Here is a 25,496-nt window from a genome sequence, read left to right as displayed (position 1 = left end):
TCAGAAAATAGAAATACTATTATGGTTCCGTGGGTTGTGTATCATAAAAGTGATCTTATCAATGATTATCAATCATGCACTTTACTCTTCAAAGTACATCCCATTTTAGATGACGATAATAAAAGTTAGTCAGAAAACATATATGTTGCAATATTAGCAAAAGGATTATTTGTTTTTGCACCCGGACGATCCAGTTTCAAATTATAAACCATGCTGCCCCAAATTTTACTTAAAGAAACGATGTACTCGTTAAATTATGTGGATTCTTCATGGATTTTACATAATAGTGTTTCAAAGGATTTCTTATAGAGGCATTTTGTTGACATTCCTCATTTACTCAACAAATAGACTATGATGATCACATGATTGAGCATACCTGGCTAAATAATTCCAAAGATAAATAGGAAGATGTAATAATTAAATACTACAAGTTACAATACGATGATACAAACTATTACATGATGCAGGAAGGTGTACCATTTTTTTGAGGTACTGATATCTCAATTAGAAAAAACTGCCTGTATTCATCTGAAAAATATAGTAACTTTCAGAAGAGGTAAAAGCATATTGGAGACATCACAAATCTCTAGACTAAACCTAGCTAGGATTTGCAAACACGAAATCTATGTAGCTTTTCTGTTTACTTTCAGATATGGTAAGGCTCCAATTACATTGTCATAGTCACTCCTGCTGACTGGGTGCTGTGCATGACAATAAAAAATAAGTTAGGCATGAGAAAACCAATCCCATAATTTGATACAATAGTTTATATCAAACCCGAGCCAAAACTTCAGTCATTTAAACTGCTTCAAACCAGAACAAGAAAATTTAAGAGGAAGCATAAATAACTACAGGTCAACAAATGCAACATTTTCAGCTTAATCCAGCCACATCGTTTGAGAAATCCAATTTTTGTTGGGATGGATGTGGGTTTGGTAGAAGCCCCCAGATCAAGATGAGAAGAAACCCCAACAATTGGATTTCTCTAATGAGTATAAAATTCATTTTATCTCTTACAAAGCAATCAATTCGAATGAACTACAGAGCATTAGTTCAATTGATGATTTGAATAAGCTTACCAAGTTCCATATGACATCAATCTGATGCATGCATTTCATATATAGCTATACATTAGCACTTCACATAATTTATCAGATCAAATTGTAGTTGATATTTGTTTATATTGGACAAGTCAATTGTGTATGCTTTGCTAAATTAAGATTTTGAAATGACAATAGAAAATGTGAAACTTGGAATACATTGCTCAAGGCATTTGAGAGACATAAGAGAGTGTTATTTTGGCTGTGCAAATCCTGATGCACTGATTTGGAGAATATATATAAAAAGGCAATGAATGAATGGCATGGCACCATATACAAGAGCTTTTAACAATATCCCCTAATGTTATTAAAAAAATTATATCTCCTACAGAGTGCTACAATGAGTAAGTTTCAGATTCTCATACAATAAACACAGTCCGTCTGTAAGAAACAAGAAATGCACCCTTGAAATGAACTTGGTATTTGGTGACACAATTAGGAACCTAGAAGAAAAATACATTTCAAGGACCAAACTCAATTATGTGATAATTGACGCTTCATAGGAAAGAGAGGGGGTACTTTAAAAGTTGCCTAAGACCTTTCTCCTAATAAATTGGAGCATAAGATCAACATTGCTCTCAGGCATTGACATATAGACATGAAATGCAAAAAACTACTAAGCGAAGAAGTTTCAATATCTTAATGTTCAATTTATCCTCGTAGCGTACCAAATAAAAGAGAAGGCCCTAAAACAATCCTCTAACTAACTGCACAACTATGCTTAGTGAAAATAAATATTATACAATTTAGTATTATTCTCTGACCATTTTGGAGAGTCGCAATTTGCGCTTTGTATTCTTCTTGTAAAGTAAATGCTGCTTTCCGGCTCTCCTACGCACAATTTTGCCTCGACCCGTAACCCTAAATCGTTTTGCCGAAGCCTAAAGCAATAACCAAAGCCAAATAGACATTCAAATTGCGTGAACCCAAAATCAAAAAGAGGAGTGGAAGAGAGAGAGAGAGAGAGAGAGAGAGAGAGGGACCTTGTGGGTTTTCATTTTGTAGCCTTTGGCAGATACGACGGTGAGAGGGCGAAGCCTTAGAGGAAGAGTAGAAGGAACAGTGGAGCGTTTTTGATGGAGAATTGGAGCAGAAATGCTTGCTGAGAAACTCAGTTTGAGGGAGTTGGTGTTGTTCAAAACGGGAAATCGAACTTGACCGTAAGAAGAAGAGCAAGGTAAGAGTCCCAAGGCAAACGACACCGTACCCATCTTTCAGAATCAGCTAGAGGTGAAGCAAAAATTGTAGTGGATAAAAGGTGCTGAAACAGGGAAAATGGAAAGAATGCTGTCCTCAAACTTTTCCTCTTCCTCGCTCGTGACTTGTTTTGGTTTTGGTTTTGGTTTTGGGTTCACTTACTAGGCCTTAAAATTTAATTATAATTAAAGAAGTAGTATCAACCGTCAGGATGGCCGAGTGGTCTAAGGCGCCAGACTCAAGTTCTGGTCTTCGTGAGAGGGCGTGGGTTCAAATCCCACTTCTGACAATTTCTTTCTCTATTTTACCATCACTTCTATAATTACCTCAGGCATATCCTCTCTTTTTCCTTAAATTTAGTGCATTTAATTTTCGTGTTACGTATGGATGATTAGCATTTCAATATCTAAGATCAGTGTGCCTATGGATAAATTAATATGTCGGTAAAAACTTGTGTATCAAACTTTATTTTCTCTTTTAAAAAATTTGGTTCTAAATAGCTTAACTCAACAGAGGTTTTGTTTGTTGTGACTCGTTATCGTCTATTGTTCATCTAAACCACAGAGTGATTTCAAATGACTTTCACAGTCAGTAAGGAGGAAGAGAATAATTAAGTAATCATCGCGCGATCACTAATACACATTTGAAAGTTGAATGTTCAATTTACCTGTTCAAGTTTTAAAACCAAAAGTTAGCATGGCCTATAAACGGAGGAGATAAATGAAATGTAATTAGCAACTGTATCCCTAATTCAACAATGCATTCACTTTCAAATGCTCGTGCTTTTATTTTATTGCGTAATAATTTGTTTTACATTATGGTATTTGTAATTGCATCATGTCACTCAGGTTTATAGCAAGTTGTTGAAGCAACAAATGACAATCAAAGGCACTAGAAATGCAGGACAGGAGGTAGAAAAAAAAATATTCTATAGAATTTATATATTACTTTTCCTTGTGTAGAATGATCGAACAGGAGCTAGGCTTAAAACAATCAAGGGATAATTCTATACAGAAACCTGGTTACAGCTTAGGATTGCATAGACATTCTGAATAATCAGAATATGGTTATTCAGTTCAAAATTTGAACTACATTTCAGATGATATTAGGCTTGAACGGTGGATCCTCGTTGATAATTCTCCCAAAAAACCAAAGCCAAGTTATGTCATGACTTATAAATTTTAACTCAAATCAGAGGAAACTACAACATACTTTATCCCACTGCAAAGGAAGTCATTAGAAGAAGCTGGGGAGGAAAACAAAGAGAAGCAAAAACGTGAAAGGAAAAAAGTCCTTTGGACGTATTGCTTCACTAATTCACTTAATTAAATGCTAGCATATCTGATGGGCATTGGAGACAGCATGTTTTCATATATGATGATAAATGGTATTCACACAAAGAACAACAAATAGTTTTAGTAAAAGGGGAAGTACACAGGGGACCGTTGGAGACAACGTACAACAAAAACATAAACATTACAACAATAAGTTAACTGAAAATATGACAGCTACAGCAATTGATATCAGAGTAGTCTCATCTCTAGGGCACAATAGATGATGAAGCCAATTCCTCAGGTGTCACAGGATTATGCAGCTGCAGTCACAGACAAATATCAAATAAGGTAACCTTAAAAAAGTTTGGCAGTAAACATTATTTTTCACATTTTAGTGTTCTTTTGGATTATTTGGATCAATTTATATGTCATATGCTATTATTAGATGCCATGAATGGGTCGTAAACACTGTGAATGAAACATACAAATCAGAATAATTTAAATAAAAGACTTACAGCATTTGCAACAGTGAGCCAATGAAAAGCTCGGAAGAGATCGTCATTGTGGGAAGGAACGTAGTCGTGGTTCCAATACGTGATGTCATGAAACGTTGCCTTGGTCTCCCAAGAGTGAGAGTTTTCATGGGAAGCGGGAGGCGAAGTATTCTTACCCAAGACAAAACCTAGAAAATCAATACGGACGAATTGGTTAAGAATGAAGAGTTAAAAATAGAAAAGCAAAATAGCACTTACCAGAGTAGTTGTGAGGAAGGTTGAGAGTGGTTCCTTGAAGTAACCTGCCCCTAAAATGTGCTTCTTGTAATGGGAAAGCCTCGTCGAAATTAGCAGAGGGTTTGGGTTTGAAATAGTGGGAAACAGATGCAGGACCATCGAATTTGACACAACAGGGAAGTTGATGAACGCGCCCGCTCAGATCCTCCATCTCTTTCCCATTTCTATTCAGATCTATGCTTCCCTTTCCCTTTCCCATCTCTCTCGCTTTCTTCTTCTTCACCTTTTCCAATTCTCGGTATATACTGTTTGCTAGGGAATTCGGATGGGGACGTCGAAAATTTGGAGGGAGCATTTTTTTTTTCTTATTTTTCTTCCCTCCACTTTAAATTTTCCAAACAATCAATCATTTTTATGAAAAATTGATTTATTCTCTTTCCTTTTCTTTCGAATCTTTTATTAGCTCCGAAACATAAATTTTATAAAAATTAATTAATGATGCCGCTAATTGATAATTCACAAAAATAAAAATAAGAAAACTTAAAAATGCAAAAATATTATCTAATTTCTTTTAAAACAAAAGTCGTGGAACAATGTAATTTAGAACGAATATATTAGAATGCAAATATTAGTAAAAAGGATTAAATAATCAACTGTGTTGAATTAAATATTTAAAACTTGAAATTGATTCACCTCGTTATTTATTATATCTCTCATCTTCTCTATTATTATTATTTTTTTCTATTTCTCTCTTTCTTTCCCCTCTAAATCCCAAAAGTGAGTGTAGTACAAAGATTGTCCTTTCTATATGTTTAAAAGAAAATCAAACTGAGATTAAAAAGAAAAACAGAGTAACCTTACTCCTCATTTATTTATGAAGATAGTAATTGAATTGGTAGCGCATGTCTATAAATGAAGATCAAGTTTGACTACAAAAAGCTAATTGATAGCGCATTTTCTTCTATACAACAGATTAACTATGGCATGCAATATCAACTCTGTTGCTTCCGGTGATCAGGTTAAATCAGCGTAGGAATCAAATAGTTGATAGATACAATGACATCCAGGATGGAGATCCTATCCTAGCATCAATAACTGTCAAGGAATGTATAGGTAAAACAAGTGATAGTATTGATCCAATGTACCCCTTTAAGTCACCTTCACACACGCTGCAAATTGTACAATCCCAAAATCCATTTGCACAAATGGCTTTACAAAAGGAATAGATCATTGCCGAATAGATAAGCATAAATGGTCCGTAAAAAGCTCTACTCCTTCCATCAGTAACAAAATGTTATCCCTTTCTGAACTTCAAGCCACCAAAGGTTAGAACTCTGAAGGTTATTGTCTTGTCAATATAGCTACTGCTTCCCACTCAAAACTACATATCACATCCTGCATGCCCATCGATTTAAAAAAAAAAAAAAACACCATCAAATAATTCCCGAATAAAACCAACAATATTACCTGCCCCCACTTACCGATGGATTATGTCGATCAATATCAAAGCTATTGATGGCACAAGGTTCTGCCAGCAGTTCAATGGGTTCCTCCCCTGTACAATGTAAGAACACAACATCACAAATGCACCAAATCAATCTCACTATGTAGTTCAATTGAAAAATTTTGGTTCCATGGACAAGGATGGAGATTCCACATAAATAACATAAAAAATCTAAGCCATCATGAATTGGCATTATAACATGTCACAAATTGCAATGAAAATACACACCTTGTTCAATCACCGCGAGAATTCCATCCTCTGAGCAGATCATAGAAGGTAAGATCCGGGTAGATGAGGAGTTTGATTTTATGCAGCGATCATACTGAACCTCCCAAACCTCACTTTCAGATATTGACTGCACTACACTGTTGCCAACCCCAGCTGCTGCTCCCGAAAGTATAATCGGTTGTTGTTGCCACCTAAGATCCCATGCAAAAACAGTACCTAAGGAGCCACCAGCCTGAGTATAGATATCTCCAGAAACATCAGAAGCACACAAGTAAAAGCACTAAGCACTGAACATCCCCAAACCATCAATTTCATTTAAATCCATACAAGTAATCAGATAAACTGATGTAAAAGCAACTGTTATTGCAGAGGAGAAAAACAGCCAACAGCTCTAAAATATCATTAAACAGGCCTTAAAATTTACCAAATGATGAATAAAGCACATTAGCAATATAGTATATATACATACATTTCAGATGTACAAATTTTCAACATTAGTAGGTTACTGCACCGTTAAAGGAGTTATACATTTACAAGTAAACTACTGCTGAATGTAAATAACATCCACAAAGAGGACAATTAGCTAGCCATCTTACAAGGCAAGTGTGCTTTCGTGATGGATGAATGTCAATAGAATGCACAATCCCAGAAGTCAATTTTTTATCCCTGCAACACAACATAAGTTTTTATTAGAAAACAAAACAATGAGCCCATTGGCAAATCACTAGTGATATATAACAAATTGATACTCTCAAAAATAGTTACTCACTGAATTAACACAATTCTTACCAGTTACCCTTAAACTGGGAAACCGGTCCTCCCGGTTTTCTCTGGTCCCACCATTGAAGACTGAAACCATATCCACCGGTGGCAAACTCCATCGGCGACGCCCACTTCGCCGACGTGTACGACACTAACCCCCCGCTATCAAACAACCTCCGATAATTCAAGTTGGAATTTCCGACAGTGACCAAATTGACCCTCCCATCTTCCCCAACGGTCACACACTCCACGCCACCGTCCATTAGATCAACACAAGAAGCGGGCACCGAGTGCAGAGCACCCTCGGGCACCGAAACCTCCGATTCTAGCAACGCGTCGGTGGAATCGGAGAAGAGGAAGTGGAGGGAGCCAGAGGAAGTTGAAGCCACGATTATGGTTTTCTGAAGGAACTGCGAGGTTTTAAGAGAGGAAACGCGGGAAGGTGAGACCCATGAAGATTGGGGTTCCAAGGAAAGTGGGTTCGATTTGAAAGAGTGGATTTCGATGGAAGAAACATCGGAATCGAAGTCGAATAGAGCCAAAACCGCGAATCGATCGAATGCGGATAGTGGTGGAAGCCAACGAACAGCGTCGACGTATTTGTATTGGGGAAACCTGTGGATTTCTGAACTTGCCGTCACTGCCATTGCCAGGGTTTGCTGGGTTTTTCTGCTACACCTACAACACCACCCTTCGTAAGCGTAATTTGCTTGGATCAAAACAAAAAGGGAGGAATTGTTTTTTATGACCCAAATACCCCTGAACATTAATCTTAATTACCTCGAACTAAATTACGAGGTTGCCCTTTTTTATATTTGGGGAATGGGGGTGGCTCTAACACAGTGGATAAGAGGAAATGGAAGTCATGGGTAGGAGTTGTAATGTTTTATGCCTTACTTCTTGTGTTCCTGTGAGAGAAATTGGAACGAGGTTTTGGATAATATCGGCCAGAAAGGAGGAGTTCCAAGAGAATGGCAAGTTTCAAAAACGATCCCTTTTCCCTTTGAGGGTTTCGAAATCTATTATTGCTCGCACTGCTATTGGGGTGTTTGGATTGGGGTTTATTGACGCCGGGTAAGTTTAGTTTGTTTGGTTTTCTTTCTCGTCGAGTTTATTTGATGTTTTATTGATTATAGTTCATGGGAATGTTTCAATTTTTCTTTTAGGTACAGTGGAGACTGGTCAAGGATTGGAGTGATAACGCCGCAGAGTGAGGAATTGCTTAAGGTTGCAGCTTTTCTGGTGGTTCCCTTGTGTGTCTTTCTAATTTTTTCTCTGCCTAGCGAACCAAATTCTTGAACTCTTTCTCTGGTTTTGCAAATTGAGTTTGGATGTGTACAATAATTCCAAACTTAACCGGCTACAGTAGTCGATTTAAGCTCTCAAAATGTGATTTGATATTTTATTATCTTTTGCTTTGTGGAAGATCTTATTCGCATACATTGACAATTTTTTTTTTCAATATTATATTCTTATTTTAATAAAATCAAATAAGAAAATTCATGTTCTTTTGGTAATGATGCGTTTAAAAGCCACTTCTATTAATGTTAAAATTACTTCTAAACAAATATTTTCAGTTTTAAATCAATTCACTCAAACACATTTTTGACTAAATTAATTTTACAAAATGCGTTTAATCACATGTGCATTACTGAAACATGAAAGCTACTTTTGGTAGCATCTCCACTTACGTAAATCTAACTATGAAAAAAAGAAGGTAAATTCAACCATACAATAAATCATTTTTTTTTTACTTCAAAAACTCTAACATAGGGTTTTGGAATAGCAAATCCAGAGTTTCAAAAGTTCAACAATCATCCTAAAAGCCAGTTGGGACCGAAGCAATAACTACAAACTATGTTGAAAAATATATCTTTGATCACCTATGCAAGTATCACCTAAGCTGTTGGTGTAGTTAGAAGTAGAGTAGTTTCCGTTATCAGCGTTCCTTTCCTTTCTGTTTGATCCAAAAAAAGAATATCATTATTGGTTTTCACCGGAATTCGATAGTCCGTCTTCTCCAATGCATCGAGTAAGAAAAGAATTATAGCAAGACATCGTTACATAAGTAAAAATTAAGAATGTCAGGGTGATTTGACAAATGATTTACATGTGACAAAATTTAGTCATTCAAAATTACAAATGTAGATACTTTAGTCTTTTAGTTATTTTTCTCCATGTTTAACATATATTTAGTCCCCCAAAATGTAAATGATGTATAAATTAGTCCCTAATAAGCAAACAACAAAGAAAATTTCTGCTGATGCACCACCATCAAACCCATCCACAATTCCAGTTTTTGGCTCAGTACCAATTCCGGGCATCAAAGATCAGGGTGGAATTTTATCCCCACCAGTAAACATTTCTCCTATTTTTGCAGTCAACTCCCCTAGATCACCTCATCAGTCTGCATCGGCAAGGGTGCCATTATGGTGTACGAATATCTGGTGGCTATAACAGATAAGGGAAATCGTGTTCTAAGAAATAAAACTGTACCTACTCCACATGCCAATGAATTTGTACCTGGACAACCCTGGTTCCCAATGGCTATCTTGTGCCTCCTAATGGGATACATGGCTTCCGAAAATGCTATTGCCGTATCTCCAAATAGCTTCCCCTTGTCACCCAAATCCCAATGGTATTCCAGTGTGACACAATGGATATCCTGCTTCACTAAATGATACTCTAGTGACTAAAAATGGGTTTACAATATAGCCAATCAGTTCTGAAGATCAACAAAGATGCTTCGGTAACTGACATCAAAAGTGACAAGCAGCTAGTTGAGCAAAATCCTAAAGAAGGAAAAAATCTAGGAAGTTCATCGACCTTTTAAAGCCACGGTGAAAGTAAAACTGACTTAGAAAAACAGTCAAGATGAAATTTTCAAGTTTTGAGCTTCCTTTTGTAGATGGTGATAAAAAAAATTCATGTTGAAAACATGTTTTGCTGAAGGTCACAAATTAGGTCGTAGTCCAGGAAGCAATGACTAAATTCAACGACCAAGGCATCATTTTTCAGGCCTGAAAATTTGGCAATTATATTTGTATTCACGAATCAGGTCATATGTTGATTTCGGAATGTTCCTTTCAGCATTATGCTTATCAATATACAACAGTAAACATGCCTGACTTTAATCTAATATTGAGGAAAGATAAGTATCTACGTACATTGTAAGGTACACCAAAATGTCTAATTCCTGTTGCCATTTAAGCATCCGCCCTTAAATAAGCATTTTCTGAAGACTTTCTGCACAGGTCCCCTTTAAAACCATTTTAATGGTCTTCATGGTTTTTTCTGTTATTACATTTTGTTTCAAGATTCTAATGAATGGGTTGTCTGAATTAAATCTGAATTGTTTAAAACACAGCATTACTACTCTGCTGAGAAAGTTTAACTGCACTCTCATCTGTCACGACCAGCCATTTCATGCAACAGTTATATTTGCAATTCATGCAAAAGGAAAACCAACATAATAAAATTCTAATTATTTTGCTGTCAGGAGTTTTAACAAACAGCTTATTGTTAACTGGTTAATACGCACAGGTTGGCGATCCCAGTCGGAAATCCAATATGACAAGTGTGGCAACACTATGAGCAAGTGCCCCAAGAACAACAAAAACATGAAATATTTGATGGCTGTGCCCTGCAATATCAAATGCGCCAGGCTTCCAACGCTCTGGTATTCTACTAACATAAAAGCCAACTCCAACAGCATATAGAATGGCCATAGTAAGCTCGTAACCAAGTGCAACAAATATATGGGGATGGCCCCAATGCAGGGCAAGAGCATGAGCTGCGGGAATCACACCTGAAAAGCCCATGCAAAGGAATAAAGAGGCTCTCAATGGTCGGAACCGAGGTGCAGAAAGTGAAGGTGCAAGTAGGGTAACAATAGCGAGGAGTCCAAGCACAGATATTGACCCCAAATAGAGTAACCTTGCATAAGGATTGCAGAAAAACACATAGTAAATTGGAGCAAAGAAGGAACAGACAATCATAAGAGAAATGCCAGCATAGTCTAGACGCCAGAAAAATAGACTAAAGTCTTTGGAGTGACAGGCCAGAAGATGGGAAAGAGAACTGCAAGCAAGACAACCCATTCCTCCAGCTAAGAAAATGAACCATGGCCATCGAGGAATTCTTTCTACTCCAGATCCTCTCATATCATGAAGGATGGATGGGTCTATAATGCGTCTCAAATGCAAATCCTGACAAAAAAAAAGAAGGAAACACAAGCAACAATTGATTGAATAGCCAATGAATTCTTTAGTCATCTTGTGTTTAGGTCAGAGGATAGTCCATGGTAAAGTATAGCAACAATGACATAAAAAACAATGACATAAAAGAAATTATTGTTGCTATACTTATGAGACAATGACATAATAAATAATAAATTTTGAGATTTGATAATCTTAATTTTTGTTAACATAACACAAGATAAGAAATCAATAGTAAGTTTTGATTAAAAACTTGTAGCATTTAATGACATTAATACATTGAATGATGTGATATTTTATAATTTTAATAACACAAGTTAAAAAATTTATTTTAATTTTTATATATAAATTTTTTTTAACATGTGCAATATTGTGCATAGTAAAAAGTTATGTGATAAAATTTCATAAAAGATAATAGCATTTAATATTTTATTGAATTTTATAATTTTTAATAAAAACTTCTCGTATATAACTTCTTATCCTTTGCACATCATTGCACAGCTTAAGAAACTCTTTATGTATAAAGCATTTCACTTTTTCTCATGTTAATGTTAAGAGAAGTAATAGACATAATTTAATTTAAATTGATTTTGCCACAGGTATCTGTAATAATCACTAATATTAGATGAAACAATGAATTTAAATAAAATTTACCAGGAAATCGTCACTGTAAGAGTTGTTTGTCTCCGTCATGGTGGTCGTAAACAACATGAGCGCCCTCGATGATCTGGTGGTCGCATCTCACACTCACACTAAATCAGTTCATTCTTTCTTAATCTTATAGCACACAGAAACATCAAAATGATGTGGCATCCTGCATTTACAATACCTGAGCAAATTCCATAGCTGCGTGGTTGTGCTCATCACTGCCAACACAGCAAATATGAGAAAGCCTCCTAGGTGCCTGCACAAAAAGAAAATCATGGTATAGCACACAAAATGTTGATAGAAAGAGTGAGAAGTAAAAGTTAGAATGATACGTCCAAACGTTGAGGGTTTCATTGTGCCATTGGAAGACGCTCCACAAAGCATCTTTGACTGGCCATTCACAACGGTAATAGTCGAGGATGAACTCGCTGTCTTTTAAATACTCAGGTAGCTCTTCGAACTTTACCAATCGGCGTTCGAATCTCTTCGATTTGATGTTTCGGTGACGGCTATTCATCCTCGATCGTGGTTATCGTGCAGATCTACTCTACTCGTCGCCGAATAAACCCTCCTCCATCAATTTCTGCATTCAATTTTACAATCTTCTAGATAAGATAAACTCCCAGTTAAAGTTTTTATTCCTACGGTAATAGTGTGGTAATAGTGTATTGGAATCAAGGGTTATGTGACCATGATTTGTTAAAATAATGAAATTCAATCTACATCAAGCTTTTGTCAACTAATTCGCTTTGTACATGATTGAGTCTTTGATTTGGTACATTATTTTATTTTATTTTTCTATAGGAAATTATCATAAATTATATTATGTAAACTTATATATTTATATTTTAAATATTATAAAAATGTTTTTTAATTTATATGATATTATATAAAATAAAAAATTATATATAACAAATTTTTAGTAAAAATTATAAAATTCATTGTATTAAAAATGTTAAATACTACAATTTTTAAATGAAAGTTTATGTTATATAATTTTTATTATACATAATATTATACAAATTTAAAAAAGTCTTAATAAAAATTAGTTAATTTTTAATCTAATAATGTTCCTAGTCTTAATTTCATATACATGCTACCAAAACAGTGTTTTTACGAAAGTTTTTCATAAATAGATTTTTTTTTAATTAGATGCATAAATCATATAGTGAACTTTTCATCAATTGAAAAGCTAGGAACGAACCCTTGCATGAATATGGGTGCAAGGCCTAATTGGAAAACATTAATGGCAAGTTAACTCCTTGTCAATTACTCCCACTTCATTCCCCGTTTTTTAACCTTAGTAAACAATAATATAAAATAATGAAAATTTGCAGATAATTTAATAATAATAATAATAATTATTATTATTATTATTATTATTATTATTATTATTATTGGGCTTCTTTTCGGGTGAGATGTTTACTGTCTAGGCTTTGCTAATTGCTTTAAGGAGATTCTGCTTTCTTCTGTCCTTCCCAGGTGGTAGAATTAAGCTGGCATTTTTGTTGGACAAAAAAAAAACTGGCATTTTTAGTTAATTAGATGCTGTTTGTTTTAGTGTTAAAATTTTCACTTTTATATTTTTAACAAAGAATAAACGTTTGAATTTTTTAAAACTTAAAATTACTTTAGATATTAGTTTAAATTACAATGTTAAATTTAATAATTTAAAATTAATTTATCAAAAATAATTGTACTTAGAACAGGCAGTTGGTTTATTGTTAATGAATTTTCGCTATTAGGTGTAATTTAGGTGAACCTCGGTAGCAGAGTTAGTGTTTGGAAAAATGAGCATTGTTTGCTTACCAAATTTCTACTAAACACTGAAGCATGACTAATTAATACATGCCCTTTTTTTGTGATAAATGCATGTGTCGCATACTCATTAATAATTAAGTGTGCATGGCATTTCCTGTACATCCCCATCCACTAGAGAAGTAGTAAATGGTTAAGGCAACTGTGATCTAATTCTTAGGCCCCACCAACATTAAAGTTTGTACATAACTCGCAAATTCAGAAATGGTGGAAAAGCTTGACACTCCTTAACTTAGAACCAACACAACCTTTTTAATCCTCCACATGGGGTAGTTAGACCTACATACATGGCGGAACTGCTGAGCTTTACATTATTTGGTAATTCAGTCAATGAAATAAATGGTTCAATCATATGTAGATGATGATAATTAGGTGTAACTCATTCTACCTATATTTTTAATTTTATCTTGCCTACTCTACACATATTCAACCAGCTAATGACTTAATAGAATGATAAATCAAAATTAATTAACTAATTTATAACAGTTGAATATCCATTCTCCAAACATTCATAGATATTGTTGTTATTAACTGATAAACAGTCTTAAGCTCAATGAGACGAGTCTTATCATACACATTATATATTATATATATTAACAGTCTCGTTTATGTCGAATTTGAGCAGCTATTTTAAAAACTATACATAATGAAACATACTTATTTAAGTTTACAATTAAGTACTTGCTCTACATTATCGTCATCAAGACAATTAATTAGTTGTATGGATAAATAAATGAAAATACTTAATTAATTAAAATAAGATGAAAAGTACAATTGTAGAATAGTTTGCCACCTATAGTCTAGAATATTTTCACCATGTCATTTAAACAAAAATTGTTCAGTTTTTTATGCTCACAGCACGCTTGATCCTTTAAAATAAATAAAACATATTTTAACTCAACAATAAATCTTACTTAAACCTATTGAATTTGTAAAGTCTAAGCAAAATTTTCTGTAATAACATTTGTTAAATAAGAAAAAAAATTTCCTCCTTAATTGTAGATTGCATTATTTGTATATCTGTATAAATTTTTTTTAAAAAAAATCAGTTATAAATAAAAGAAAATTGCATATCATAATTATACATTTGGTGTCACTAGTTTTATATTCAAATAATAAAACTGAAAGTCTACCATATTTTCCCTCTTATTGGTAGCCACATATTGAGCAATTTTTTATACCCCTATTAAAAATGACAGGGAGGAAACTGACATACCTTCAGCATATATATTTTTATGTTATTGTGAAAATAATGTAAACCAAAATTACTAGTTTATGAAGTACAAATCAAAGGATAAACTTACAAATTAAGATACATGTCAAAAAGATTCCAAAAATGTATTAAAGGTTATGTCACACAAATTTCGAGTGAAGACGAGAGGGAAATTTTTTAACATAGAACCAAATTTACGGACGGGCAGAAACAACCATCTTTCAGCCGGCTATTCCCATGTTTGCCAGCACAATCTATTCTGACCCCATCCTTTAGCCCATCCCTTTATAAAACCTCTTCACTTCAATCACTACCAGTACTAATTCCTACATATCTTCTATATATATAAACTTATTTTGTATGTACCATACATTAATATCATCCTACTTGTTATTTGCCGTGGTGCAACTTTTCCCATGGCCAAAACATCACAGGTAAGAAACAATGCAAGCAATAGCAATAATCTTAACACTGTCACCACCAAGGTGAAACGAAAAAGAAGTGTCCCTAGAGACTCCCCACCTCAACGAAGCTCAATATACCGAGGAGTCACTAGGTATTTGATTTGGTTGATCCCATGTAGATTTATTTCAATCTATCTCAAATCCTTCATCTTATTTAAAAGTGTTCATCATCAGGCACCGTTGGACAGGCCGATATGAAGCTCATTTGTGGGACAAGCATTGCTGGAATGAGTCACAGAACAAGAAAGGACGACAAGGTTTCATGTTCTTCTTTACAATAGTAATTATCATTTGTGATCACACGTACTTTAATTATTTAGTTAAATAATTTAATTTCTTTTTCTTTGTGACATCTCAAATATCTTATTGTGGTTCTTCCTCTTCACATACAATTTCTTCAGTCTACCTAGGTACGTATATTATATATTTGATATTTGATGATTACTATGGTCAATAGCGAAACCAAACGAATAATCCAAGTATATAGTTGTTAAGAAAGTTGTATGATCAGGTGCTTATGACAATGAAGAAGCAGCAGCACGTGCGTATGATCTAGCAGCACTGAAATACTGGGGTCAAGATACCATTATTAATTTTCCGGTACTTAATTTTATTATAAACAAGTTTTTGTTATGTTTGTGGTTTTCATTTTATATGCATCTTAGAAATGAAAAACACGCCAAATTTGTGATCCAATCGCAGTTATCAAACTACCAGAACGAAATGAAAGAAATGGAGGGTCAATCAAGGGAGGAGTATATTGGATCAATAAGGAGGTAAAGCTCAAGCCCGTCTACCATGCTTCTTTATGGTAATCAAGAAGATTTCAGTAAAAATCGTGGCTTAATGTAGATATATTTTAAAAATAAAATTGCAGGAAAAGCAGTGGTTTTTCTCGGGGAGTTTCTAAATACAGAGGCGTTGCAAGGTATGCATATATATGTAGTAACACATTTATCCTACGGACTGAGAATCAAATTAATTAACCATGTGAAGTTCATATCTGCCAATTAACTGATCTGATTCATGTCTTCGAAATCAACCATACTCCCAATCCAAAACATCATATTCTAATCAAAATTTCATGACTTGCTTTTCCATGATCAGACATCATTATAACGGAAGGTGGGAGGCTAGGATTGGCAAAGTTTTTGGCAATAAATATCTTTATCTCGGAACTTACGGTAAGCTATCATAACTATATCAAAGGTTTTGTCTTTTGATATAGTAATAAAAATTTTGTTTACTGTCAAGTTTAATTAATATCTAAAAATAATAATTTTTTATTTAAAAATAACACATTTTTATATTAAAATTCCAAAATAAAATTTCATTATTATTAATTGTTTAAACTCAACCCTAAAAATTGATATTAATATTTTTCTAATATATTTTTATTAGAGTCTTGCTAATCAATACTCTTATGACACTATTGATTAAGATATTAAAAGTAAATTTTTTTAATTAAACATTGTATTGAATTGCGTTAACAATTAAGCGAAAAGATACATTACTAACATTTTAAAAAAATCACTTCATATTTTTAAACCAGTACTCTATAACATTTATCAATATATATTATATTAGAGGTGATCAGTCCATCTAAATTTTGTACATGTCTATAAACTATTTCATTTCAAACTTTTTTCAAATCGCTTCTAGGTATAATTATTGTAGACCAAAACCACACAGAAGTCTCATTTAATAAATTGCTTCCATTCAAGACATTCAATTGGGCTATTATTTAATTAATTCATCCCCATGCTACTGGTTTGCATGTGTCATGTGTATGGCTTTGGCAGTCGTATTCAATGGGAGAGGAAGACCCACCAATTCTATCTGATTTGTTAACCTTTTCCTGTTATGTATATAATTAATGATATATCATTATCATTAATTTAAAATTAAAATTGATCATGTATTCTTAGTAAAAAAAAACTTTAAAGTGATAATCTTTCTAATTTTCTCAGCCACCCAAGAAGAAGCTGCGACGGCCTATGACCTGGCAGCTATAGAATATCGTGGACTTAATGCTGTCACCAATTTCGATCTCAGCCGTTATATTAAGCGGCTTAAGCCTATCAACAACAATAATAACCGGATTAGCATTCATCTTACTAACATAAATCATAATTGTGATACCAACTTTACCCCAAACCCCAATCAAGAGCAAGAATTCAGCTTCTTCCACAATGAGGATTCACTAAATAATATTGGAGAAGAAGCCACGTCGGTCCCAACTCAGCCTCGCCCAGCTGGTGCTACGTCAGCATTGGAGCTTCTACTTCAGTCAACCAAGTTTAAGGAAATGATGGAGATGACATCTGTGGCCAGTTTATCAACACAGCTGGAATCTGGGTTGCCAAGGTGCAAATTTCCTGATCACATACAGACCTACTTTGAGTACGAAGATTTCAATAGATATGAACAAGTGGATGACATTTTGTTCCACGATCTCAACTCCATAGTGCCAATGCTCCATTGTGACCAATTCGACTTTGAGATTTAATGTTGAAATGAGGTTTATAAATTATAATGCATGAAAAATGAAAATCTGGTATATGTTTGTTGATTTATTTGATTTGTTGTTTACCTAAGGATGAAGCTTTTAGAAGAGAGATAATCTTTGACAAATAATATAAGTAGACTTATTTTCAACTTGTGAATATGAGATGATCAGTTGTTTCTATCAATGTCATTAGTCTAATAAACATGAAGATTAATGTGTTTTGGATAAAATTGACCTTCTACGAGGTGAAGGAATGATAACTATTTTAGCTAACTCGGACCACTATCCTTTCTGGCTACATCTGAAATGGCACAATCATTACATAACGCAACCATATACTACAATTTGACATCTAACAGTTTTATTAGCGTGTCATGCACCATCATACACAACGCACACCTACAATCAACAAACGCACTTACCAATGGACAAAACGACGAAGTCTCTTACTGACTCATATATAATGATAGAATTCTCATAATTCAACCACGCTTTTGAGAGTTTTTTTATAACAACACACGTCGTTATAGCTCACTCACAACCAAATATCACCGTCAACAATTATATGAAATATCTTGTGTTGGAGAACTCTATATATACTATCCAGTATGCACCAATATATGTATCCAGTAACTTTGATTAAACAGCTATCGATTTTTAAATTCGTAAAGAAAAACAGAGAGTATATATCATTGTCGATTCCCTCAATAGAAATTAGAAATATTGAGAAACCTCTAGTTTCTTTGTTTTTTCACATATTTCACTATGCTCTGTAACTCCGTACACAGTATGATGGCAAATTATCCAAGACGTGAAAAGTTATTGCATATTCTGAAACTAACCCACCCATATTTATGCTCTTAACTAATCATCTTATTATACGATTCGTGGCCAATTTTATCATCGTGAATCAACATTTTTGACGATGTGTTATGCAAAAATTAACTGAGACTATACATACATTAATTCTGAAACGTAGAATAAATTCTTCCAAGACACGTGAGCTAATCTAGGTCTTCTACAAAGAAAGTAAAGAAGATCCCAACTTGGATGCATAAACGTAAGAGGTGCCTCAACTCTACTTTCCCTTGAGAAAGTTCCGGCATATCATTTCCCAGCATTGCTTGTTTGGCTCCGCTAACTGAATTCGACACTTCAAATCTTCCGCAAATTCTTTCTGTATTATAACAATAAGTGTCAGACTTATGGAGCAGTTTGGTTTTAACATTCTTTTTATAAAAATTACAATATCTAATATATTAAAATCACGTAATAATATTAAATGATATAATAAAATTTTATTATTTACTAAAAAATTTATTGTGTATTTAGGAGAAATGAGAATATTAAAATAAATAAATAATTTTAAAAAACAGATATATACACTAGAATATTAAAATAACACTTATATTTTAAAGCTCACAGTCTAAACAAGGGAATATATTGATGGTACCTTTATGATATCTGTATTGAGAAGGCGATCAATGAGATCAAACAGTATATCTCTGGTATACTCAGGATGACCCTGAATTCCAAGAATGTGGTCTGCAATTCCAAACATTTCGATTCGAGTTTTTTCTGAAGATGCAATCACTTGGGCACCGGGAGGAACCTCATAAACCTCGTCTTGGTGTACCTCAAAGATTGAAAGAGATGCTGACATGTCATGCTGCACTAGGTAGCTATATGGACCTACGTCTTTCACCAAATGCACTTCTCTTATGCCAATATCCCATCCCGTTTGAGATTTTCCCACCCTTCCACCCAATGCCCTGCTTATTACCTACAACCCCAAAGCCATTCCCAAAATTGTCACCAATAACATCATTTCATCATCATCAAATATACGCTGTAATACGTTGTTGGACGACATTCACCAACCAATGAGATATATCAAAGAATTAAAACTTAACAAAATGTTAAACTCTTTTTAGTGTTTTTATTAATTTAAATTAAAAATTTATATTCGCAACTTATGGTTATCTTAAATACTTTTTTTATTGGATGAGTTATCGACAAAAAGAACTCAAATAAAAATAAAGTGTAATTATTGTTGCTTTTATTTAAGTAATTATTTTTGAAAAAGTTTTATAGAATAAAAAAAGGGGGGATGAGTTATAGAGTGAAAAATATTTAATATTTAGAGAATTAAAATAAATAATGAGAAAAAACAGTCCCTACTTGTTTAGATGAATAAAAATTTAATTAAATTGTTAAAAATTATTATAAAAAAATTAAAATAGTTTAAAAGTTTATTTATTTTTTAGTAATACTTCTTTTTAATGAATTCTTTTACATATATTTTTATCTTATATAAATATTTTTTAAATATGAATATAAAAAAATAAAAACTCCCTAAGGAACACCTCTCCTCTTCCTTCACTCCATTTAAACATATAACATTTTTTACCTTTGTTTCTCTTGTGCTTTTCCTCCATCCAAATAGATCATTCAAAAGTGAAAACAGACACGGGAAAGCATAATAAACATGAGTGAAGATGTAGAAAACATACCTGGTGACCAAAGCAAATGCCAAGAACTTTCTTCTTCATGGCATCCATAATTTTCAACATGAAACAGAGTTTGAGGACCCAGTAATCATTTCCATGGGCATCGTAGGGGCTACCAGTGATCACAAACCCATCATATTTATGTAGCTCATTGAAGTCAGGGAAATCCCCCTCATAGACTCTAAACAAATCCCACTTCTCTCCTTCATCCCCAAAAGCTTGTACATAAAGGTTGTAGTATCCACCCCGTACTTTCTTTATGTAGTCTGAATCTTTTACTGCTTGTAGCAGAGCATATCTCCTACTTTCACGGTCAATTACCATCTTCAAGCTAGTTGGGCTTGAAATAAAGCGTGAATTAAGCAGCAATAGGACCCTGTTGTTTGGAATCTATAAAGCAGGAAGAGAGAAGTCAAATTGAAGCATGCTAGTTCGTATAAAGTAAACGAGCCTTTTATAGATGCACTCAGAAATGGAGCAGTATGGGGAAGCTTCCATGTGGTGGTTCCTGTGCCAAGATTCAAATTAATCTTCTTTTTAACCCTTTTTTTTTATGCTTGTACAATATTGTTATCAGAATTTTGATGTGTAATTGACGTGATACCCATTTCATGAGGCCAAAGAGTAGGGTGTCATAGAATAAAAGAAAAGTTCCCAAGAAGTAATTAACGTTATTGTATTGAATAAAAAAGGTGTTACAATTTAGTATATGTATTGATAGTAGAGAAAATGCAACTTAACATATCATATGGATACTGACTAACAAATTGATTGATAATAGAACCTAACTAACCCATTCATAATGGTTTATTAAGGAAAACATTCTTTACATTTTTAGTGCAAACTGCTGTTTATAGTTAATGTATTTTTATTTAAGTAAAATTTTATTCGTTTAAGCAAAAATTAAAAAAATATACTAACTGTAACGAAGATTTTGAGCCGAACTTTATCAATTTTTTCTAATAAAAATTTGTTAAAATAATATTTAATAATATTAATGTAACAAAGTATACTAAATTATATATAAAAAAAAATAGTATCTGTATATTTTTATTACATGTAACTTTTGCAGATTAAAAAAAATACTTTTAAAAGGTAAATATTTAATTTAGGACTGTTTCAAAAATATTTTAAAAAACGTTTTTAACAAAAGTTCAAAAATAAATTTTCATTAAAAAATATTTATTATATTAAATATATAAACTATAATAAGTATTATTTTTAATAATTTTTTAGTATTATTAATTATTGAAATGTGATAAGCCACTTTAATAATAAATAACTCAAATGATTTGACAAATTTTCACAAAAGTTGAATGAAGATAATTTTGAATCGAAGTTATTGATAATCATTCCTTTACTGTAATATCTTGATTGACGATATGCATGTATGAGAAAGAAGAGATATTAATTTATATTGACCTTATATTAATTTTTAAATTTTTATTTAAAAAGGATTATGCCAACTAAGACATTGTAATATCTATTTTTTCATTCGAATCTGACAACTGTTTTTTGGTTTTATTAGCATTCATCTGGAGAAAATAAAAGTAAGACTTTATTAAAAAATACTTATTATATAAAAATTATAATATTATTTTTGACTTAATTAGTAAATATCTTAAAAAATTAGTCCTATTGTCGTAACGACTGAGGATTAATGATAATACTATTTTTCAGTGTTATTGTTATTATTATGATTAGATATCGGGACTTTATGGTTTATTCTGAACTTAAGTTGTGCAGATCGAAATTCGGAGATATAGTGACCCACAAACAGATGCTATATTTTATAATATATTGGTATTAAGCATGAGGATGCATGTGTGAAATTTCTAGTGATTTGTTTTTCATCCTTCAAACAGTATCCAATTCTTATTCTTCGATAAATCCTTCTCAGATCTGTCCACGTGCGATGCAATACTATCCTTGAATCGCTTCTAAACTAAGCAGATTCCTTTTAACTTGTGCTCATACCTTTAAATGCATTTTTATATACCTGACGCATTAATGTTAATTTTATCATGCTAGATTATATATAATTCTACTTAAAGAATTAAGAGATGAAATTAATATGAAACTAGAGTTACAGAGACGAGTTCTAAAATATTATCACTTTTATTTAAGTAAAATAAAACATTATGACATGTAAATTTTGTTAAGACAGGCAATAATCTAAGTATAAAGATGAAATTTAGAGAACAGAGATACGTATCACAATTAACATAATTTAAGTATTTAAAAGAAAAGATGAAATTTGCAAAACACCGAATCAAAAGCAAACAAGAGAATTAACTCAGTGTAGTCATGATGGGAATGTTATGTTGAATAATAAACATACAAAACAAGATAATATTAAGAATGAATATACTAAAAATATTGGAATAACGTTTATTACGTGTCTTTAGTGCGTACAAAACATGATTCAAGCATAAACTAATCAAATGAGTTTGTCCAATCCGACAAGCCCAAATCGTCCAATGAAATATATAATTTAAAATTTATACTTTAAACTTAAAATTAAATATAAATCTTGTCAACTCAATCTAATAAAGTTAATTTGACGTGTATTAAGTTTGTAAACATTTACAAAATAAAATAAAATTTACTCATTTTGAGGACAATTTTTTATGAGTTTAAATTAAATTTGAATCTTTTTAGTCAAATCTACTACCCACTACGAGTCAAATTGAATGGGTTGAAATAATATGTTTTGTTAGCTCTATTAAGCGAAGTAAATAAATAAAAAAAACGTGTATTCAATGTTATTTGCAATAAAAAAATAATCCTTCAATTAAAAAAAATATTCTATTGCATAATTACAAGTCAAAAATATTGTATGAAATTGAATATTGATCAAATAGTTATAAGCTAGCTAGAGAATTAATTCAGCGTAATAAAAATGAGAATATTGCATTGAATGAATAATCATTTTGAAGATACGAATAGAAATCAATGCTTTGAAAAGAAGTTGAGATAATAGTTATTGTATTAAAATGTTACTTTAGGTAGTTTTAACATATAAGAGGATGCTTATAAAATTCAGGACAAAAAAAATAGATCATATGGAAGGTGCCTAGTAGCTAGGCATAGGAAGATTGACAAAATTATAAAATTGTAGGTAAAACAATTAAGAAAATACCAATGATTTGTTTATGAATATAATTTACAATAAAATATTATAATATTTTTTAATCTATATAACTAACCTTATTTAATAAAAAAATATAGTTGTTAACGTGGCTTATATATATATATATATATATATATATATATATATATATATATATATATATATTCAAATCAGTTCACGTGAGAAAATACGAAAGGTTAACAATGGGGGATGTGTCCTATTGTCACGATATTTGTGAATTTATGACAAGATTTTTAATTTACGTTGATTATTGGTATTGGAATGGTTAAGTATTAACCATAGATTTTTGTTAATATCACACAGAAAAATTAGTTATTAAGAGAGCTAATAGTAAGGAATCCCATATGTGAATAATCCAATTGATGAATTGATGGCATCATGAAGGTGATTTCAACGCTTATACGTAATCTGAGATTTTGTTCACCGAATCCTTCGGTACAAAGACTTCAGAACAGAATAAACAACACGCACAAGCATCTCAAAAGTAAATGGCAGCAAGTGGAATTTATCACTTTTTTTAAAGCTATAGCTAAGATTCACATTAAGATCGAATAATAATATTAGCAATTTATAGAATTGTTAAGGTCCATTTAAGGTTTCCGTCCGTCGTCTGCATAGTTTTCCATTATTCGTTCACATGAAGATTCTGAGCATAATAAGCAGTGATGCTAACTGCTGATCGATTTCAGCCGCTGAGCCATTTCGGTGTGATACATCAAAAATATACCAAATCATTAATTGTCAGCTCTCAAACTAAGTAATGAAGCATCGCCTATGAAAATAATTTATTTTGTTTGTATCAGCTTTCTGTTCATGGGGAAAAATACTTTTGGTTATCAAATTACTGAAAAAAAATGTTAGAGCATTTGTTTATGAAAAATGTTAGACAAAACAATTAATACAACCTTTATTTTTATATTTTTAATATAAAAATTATAAATTTGTTTGTGCTACACTTTATAAGACTACTTGTTTAGGAAAAAAAAGTAACCGAGGAATTATTATTACAACAATAGTTAATGGATGATAAATTCTTTTGATAAAAAGAATAAATGATGAATAATGGATAAAATAACAAATAGACGAGAAGAAAGCAACTCACCAAATACGACGAAGGCACGAAGGAAGTGAAGTAAATTTGACTTTTTAATAATATTGTCCATATGACAAAAGATTCTGTATAATTTGGTGAGTATCTTTTTTGTCTTTATATTTTCATCTCTTTTTTATATCAAATACAGTACAGATATGTTTATAATATCCAATGCTTTAATTTTTGACAAACCAAATTAATCAAAGACTTATAAAAAAAGTTAAACTTTATTACAAATCTTTCCTTTATTTTAAGCAAAGAGTTTATTCCTTCTGATATCCAACTTGCCTGATATTTAATCTATTTTGCTAGTATAATGTATTTAAAAAATTGCAATTTATTATCATTCCTCACCACAATTAATTTAGGGTTCGTCTGAATTTTTATGTTATTGGTCAAGGGGTACCTCTGAAAATCTGAACAATTACGGATAACTATTAGGCTGAAATTCTTGGACCACAAAGTCCATTAAAGCAGGAATGAACCAGGCCCATAGGATATCTTGAGCAAGGAGAGATCTTCAACTCAGTACTGATAGGAACTGTTTGGGCCACTAATTGCATGGGAGAGGAACAAAGGGCCCATTACAGATAGAATTTAGTTAATGACAAAAAAATAGATACTATTTAGTTAATAAACTATTTCAAAACGGGCGACGTGAGAATTGAGGAAAATTATTACTAACATTCACCGCCTCTAACTTTAACTTTTTCTTCCTTTTTGTAGAAGAATTGTGGAATTAAAAAGTGCTTTATATAAAGTCATCAGATAAATATTTGCCAATAATGACCGTTTTGTAGCATAGCAAGAGTAATGGATTCACAATTAATTTATATTTAAAATATATGTAATTGAGTTGATACACTTGCTTGTTGTTCTCAATTTAATATTTGTAATCAAGTTACTATCCAACATCGTCGGTCTCGAGTGATGTAACTGGTAACATAAAAGAATGAAATAAAGCTTTATTTTCGTTTAAACGACAAAATTTTCAATCAAGAGGATTGATTGAACAGATACCCTAGTTCACTTAAGCAAAGAACTTTCGTCCATTTACTTCATAAATAAAACTGA

General features: G+C 32.4%; 7 protein-coding genes and 1 non-coding gene across 13 annotated transcripts; 3 read left to right on the top strand and 5 right to left on the bottom strand.

Moving 5' to 3' along the window:
* Positions 1-322: 322 nt before the first annotated feature.
* LOC113847024 (50S ribosomal protein L35, chloroplastic) lies at positions 323-2,408 on the bottom strand. Its single transcript, XM_027475851.1, has 3 exons — positions 2,084-2,408; positions 1,865-1,981; positions 323-701 (listed from the first exon to the last, which is right to left on the bottom strand). The coding sequence occupies exons 1-3, from the start codon at positions 2,309-2,311 to the stop codon at positions 624-626; spliced, it is 423 nt and encodes a 140-aa protein (XP_027331652.1). The 5' UTR covers positions 2,312-2,408; the 3' UTR covers positions 323-623.
* Positions 2,409-2,502: 94 nt separating this feature from the next.
* TRNAL-CAA lies at positions 2,503-2,586 on the top strand. The gene has a single exon. It is a non-coding gene; the product is annotated as a tRNA-Leu (tRNA).
* An 841-nt stretch (positions 2,587-3,427) lies between these two features.
* On the bottom strand, positions 3,428-4,691 carry LOC113848176 (uncharacterized protein C12B10.15c). The gene is made up of 3 exons (XM_027477573.1): positions 4,324-4,691; positions 4,087-4,253; positions 3,428-3,891 (listed from the first exon to the last, which is right to left on the bottom strand). Exons 1-3 carry the CDS (start codon positions 4,655-4,657, stop codon positions 3,838-3,840), a joined length of 555 nt encoding a protein of 184 aa, XP_027333374.1. The 5' UTR covers positions 4,658-4,691; the 3' UTR covers positions 3,428-3,837.
* A 588-nt stretch (positions 4,692-5,279) lies between these two features.
* Positions 5,280-7,793, bottom strand: LOC113846057 (nuclear pore complex protein NUP43). Of its 3 annotated transcripts, none has more exons than XM_027473883.1 (6): positions 7,694-7,793; positions 6,824-7,474; positions 6,631-6,700; positions 6,035-6,266; positions 5,784-5,857; positions 5,280-5,697 (listed from the first exon to the last, which is right to left on the bottom strand). In XM_027473883.1, exons 2-6 carry the CDS (start codon positions 7,441-7,443, stop codon positions 5,644-5,646), a joined length of 1,050 nt encoding a protein of 349 aa, XP_027329684.1. In that variant the 5' UTR covers positions 7,444-7,474; positions 7,694-7,793; the 3' UTR covers positions 5,280-5,643. The 3 variants fall into 3 exon arrangements, with proteins under 3 accessions (XP_027329684.1, XP_027329685.1, XP_027329686.1); XM_027473884.1 differs by having other exon boundaries at positions 5,480-5,697; positions 7,577-7,699; XM_027473885.1 differs by having other exon boundaries at positions 5,480-5,857; positions 7,577-7,699.
* LOC113846059 lies at positions 7,616-8,124 on the top strand. Of its 2 annotated transcripts, none has more exons than XM_027473891.1 (2): positions 7,616-7,870; positions 7,969-8,124. In XM_027473891.1, exons 1-2 carry the CDS (start codon positions 7,653-7,655, stop codon positions 8,093-8,095), a joined length of 345 nt encoding a protein of 114 aa, XP_027329692.1. In that variant the 5' UTR covers positions 7,616-7,652; the 3' UTR covers positions 8,096-8,124. The 2 variants fall into 2 exon arrangements, with proteins under 2 accessions (XP_027329692.1, XP_027329691.1); XM_027473890.1 differs by having other exon boundaries at positions 7,963-8,124.
* Positions 8,125-9,702: 1,578 nt separating this feature from the next.
* On the bottom strand, positions 9,703-12,401 carry LOC113846058 (heptahelical transmembrane protein 2). 3 transcript variants are annotated; one of them, XM_027473887.1, is made up of 5 exons: positions 11,994-12,401; positions 11,843-11,917; positions 11,668-11,740; positions 10,310-11,004; positions 9,703-9,816 (listed from the first exon to the last, which is right to left on the bottom strand). In XM_027473887.1, exons 1-4 carry the CDS (start codon positions 12,176-12,178, stop codon positions 10,327-10,329), a joined length of 1,011 nt encoding a protein of 336 aa, XP_027329688.1. In that variant the 5' UTR covers positions 12,179-12,401; the 3' UTR covers positions 9,703-9,816; positions 10,310-10,326. The 3 variants fall into 3 exon arrangements, with proteins under 3 accessions (XP_027329688.1, XP_027329687.1, XP_027329690.1); XM_027473889.1 differs by lacking the exon at positions 9,703-9,816 and adding an exon at positions 10,065-10,090; XM_027473886.1 differs by lacking the exon at positions 9,703-9,816 and having other exon boundaries at positions 10,049-11,004.
* A 2,707-nt stretch (positions 12,402-15,108) lies between these two features.
* Positions 15,109-17,735, top strand: LOC113847131 (AP2-like ethylene-responsive transcription factor At1g16060). The gene is made up of 7 exons (XM_027476019.1): positions 15,109-15,248; positions 15,331-15,413; positions 15,668-15,756; positions 15,859-15,932; positions 16,034-16,084; positions 16,264-16,340; positions 17,127-17,735. Exons 1-7 carry the CDS (start codon positions 15,109-15,111, stop codon positions 17,663-17,665), a joined length of 1,053 nt encoding a protein of 350 aa, XP_027331820.1. The 3' UTR covers positions 17,666-17,735.
* LOC113847132 (gamma-glutamyl peptidase 3-like) lies at positions 17,415-20,702 on the bottom strand. The gene is made up of 4 exons (XM_027476020.1): positions 20,179-20,702; positions 19,119-19,448; positions 18,627-18,842; positions 17,415-17,534 (listed from the first exon to the last, which is right to left on the bottom strand). Exons 1-3 carry the CDS (start codon positions 20,497-20,499, stop codon positions 18,744-18,746), a joined length of 750 nt encoding a protein of 249 aa, XP_027331821.1. The 5' UTR covers positions 20,500-20,702; the 3' UTR covers positions 17,415-17,534; positions 18,627-18,743.
* Positions 20,703-25,496: the final 4,794 nt, after the last annotated feature.

This window comes from Abrus precatorius, unplaced genomic scaffold (genome assembly GCF_003935025.1).
Source record: "Abrus precatorius isolate BTA unplaced genomic scaffold, Abrus_2018 Scaffold8, whole genome shotgun sequence".
Lineage (NCBI taxonomy): Eukaryota > Viridiplantae > Streptophyta > Magnoliopsida > Fabales > Fabaceae > Abrus > Abrus precatorius.
This window is presented reverse-complemented; position numbering and strand designations above follow the sequence as displayed.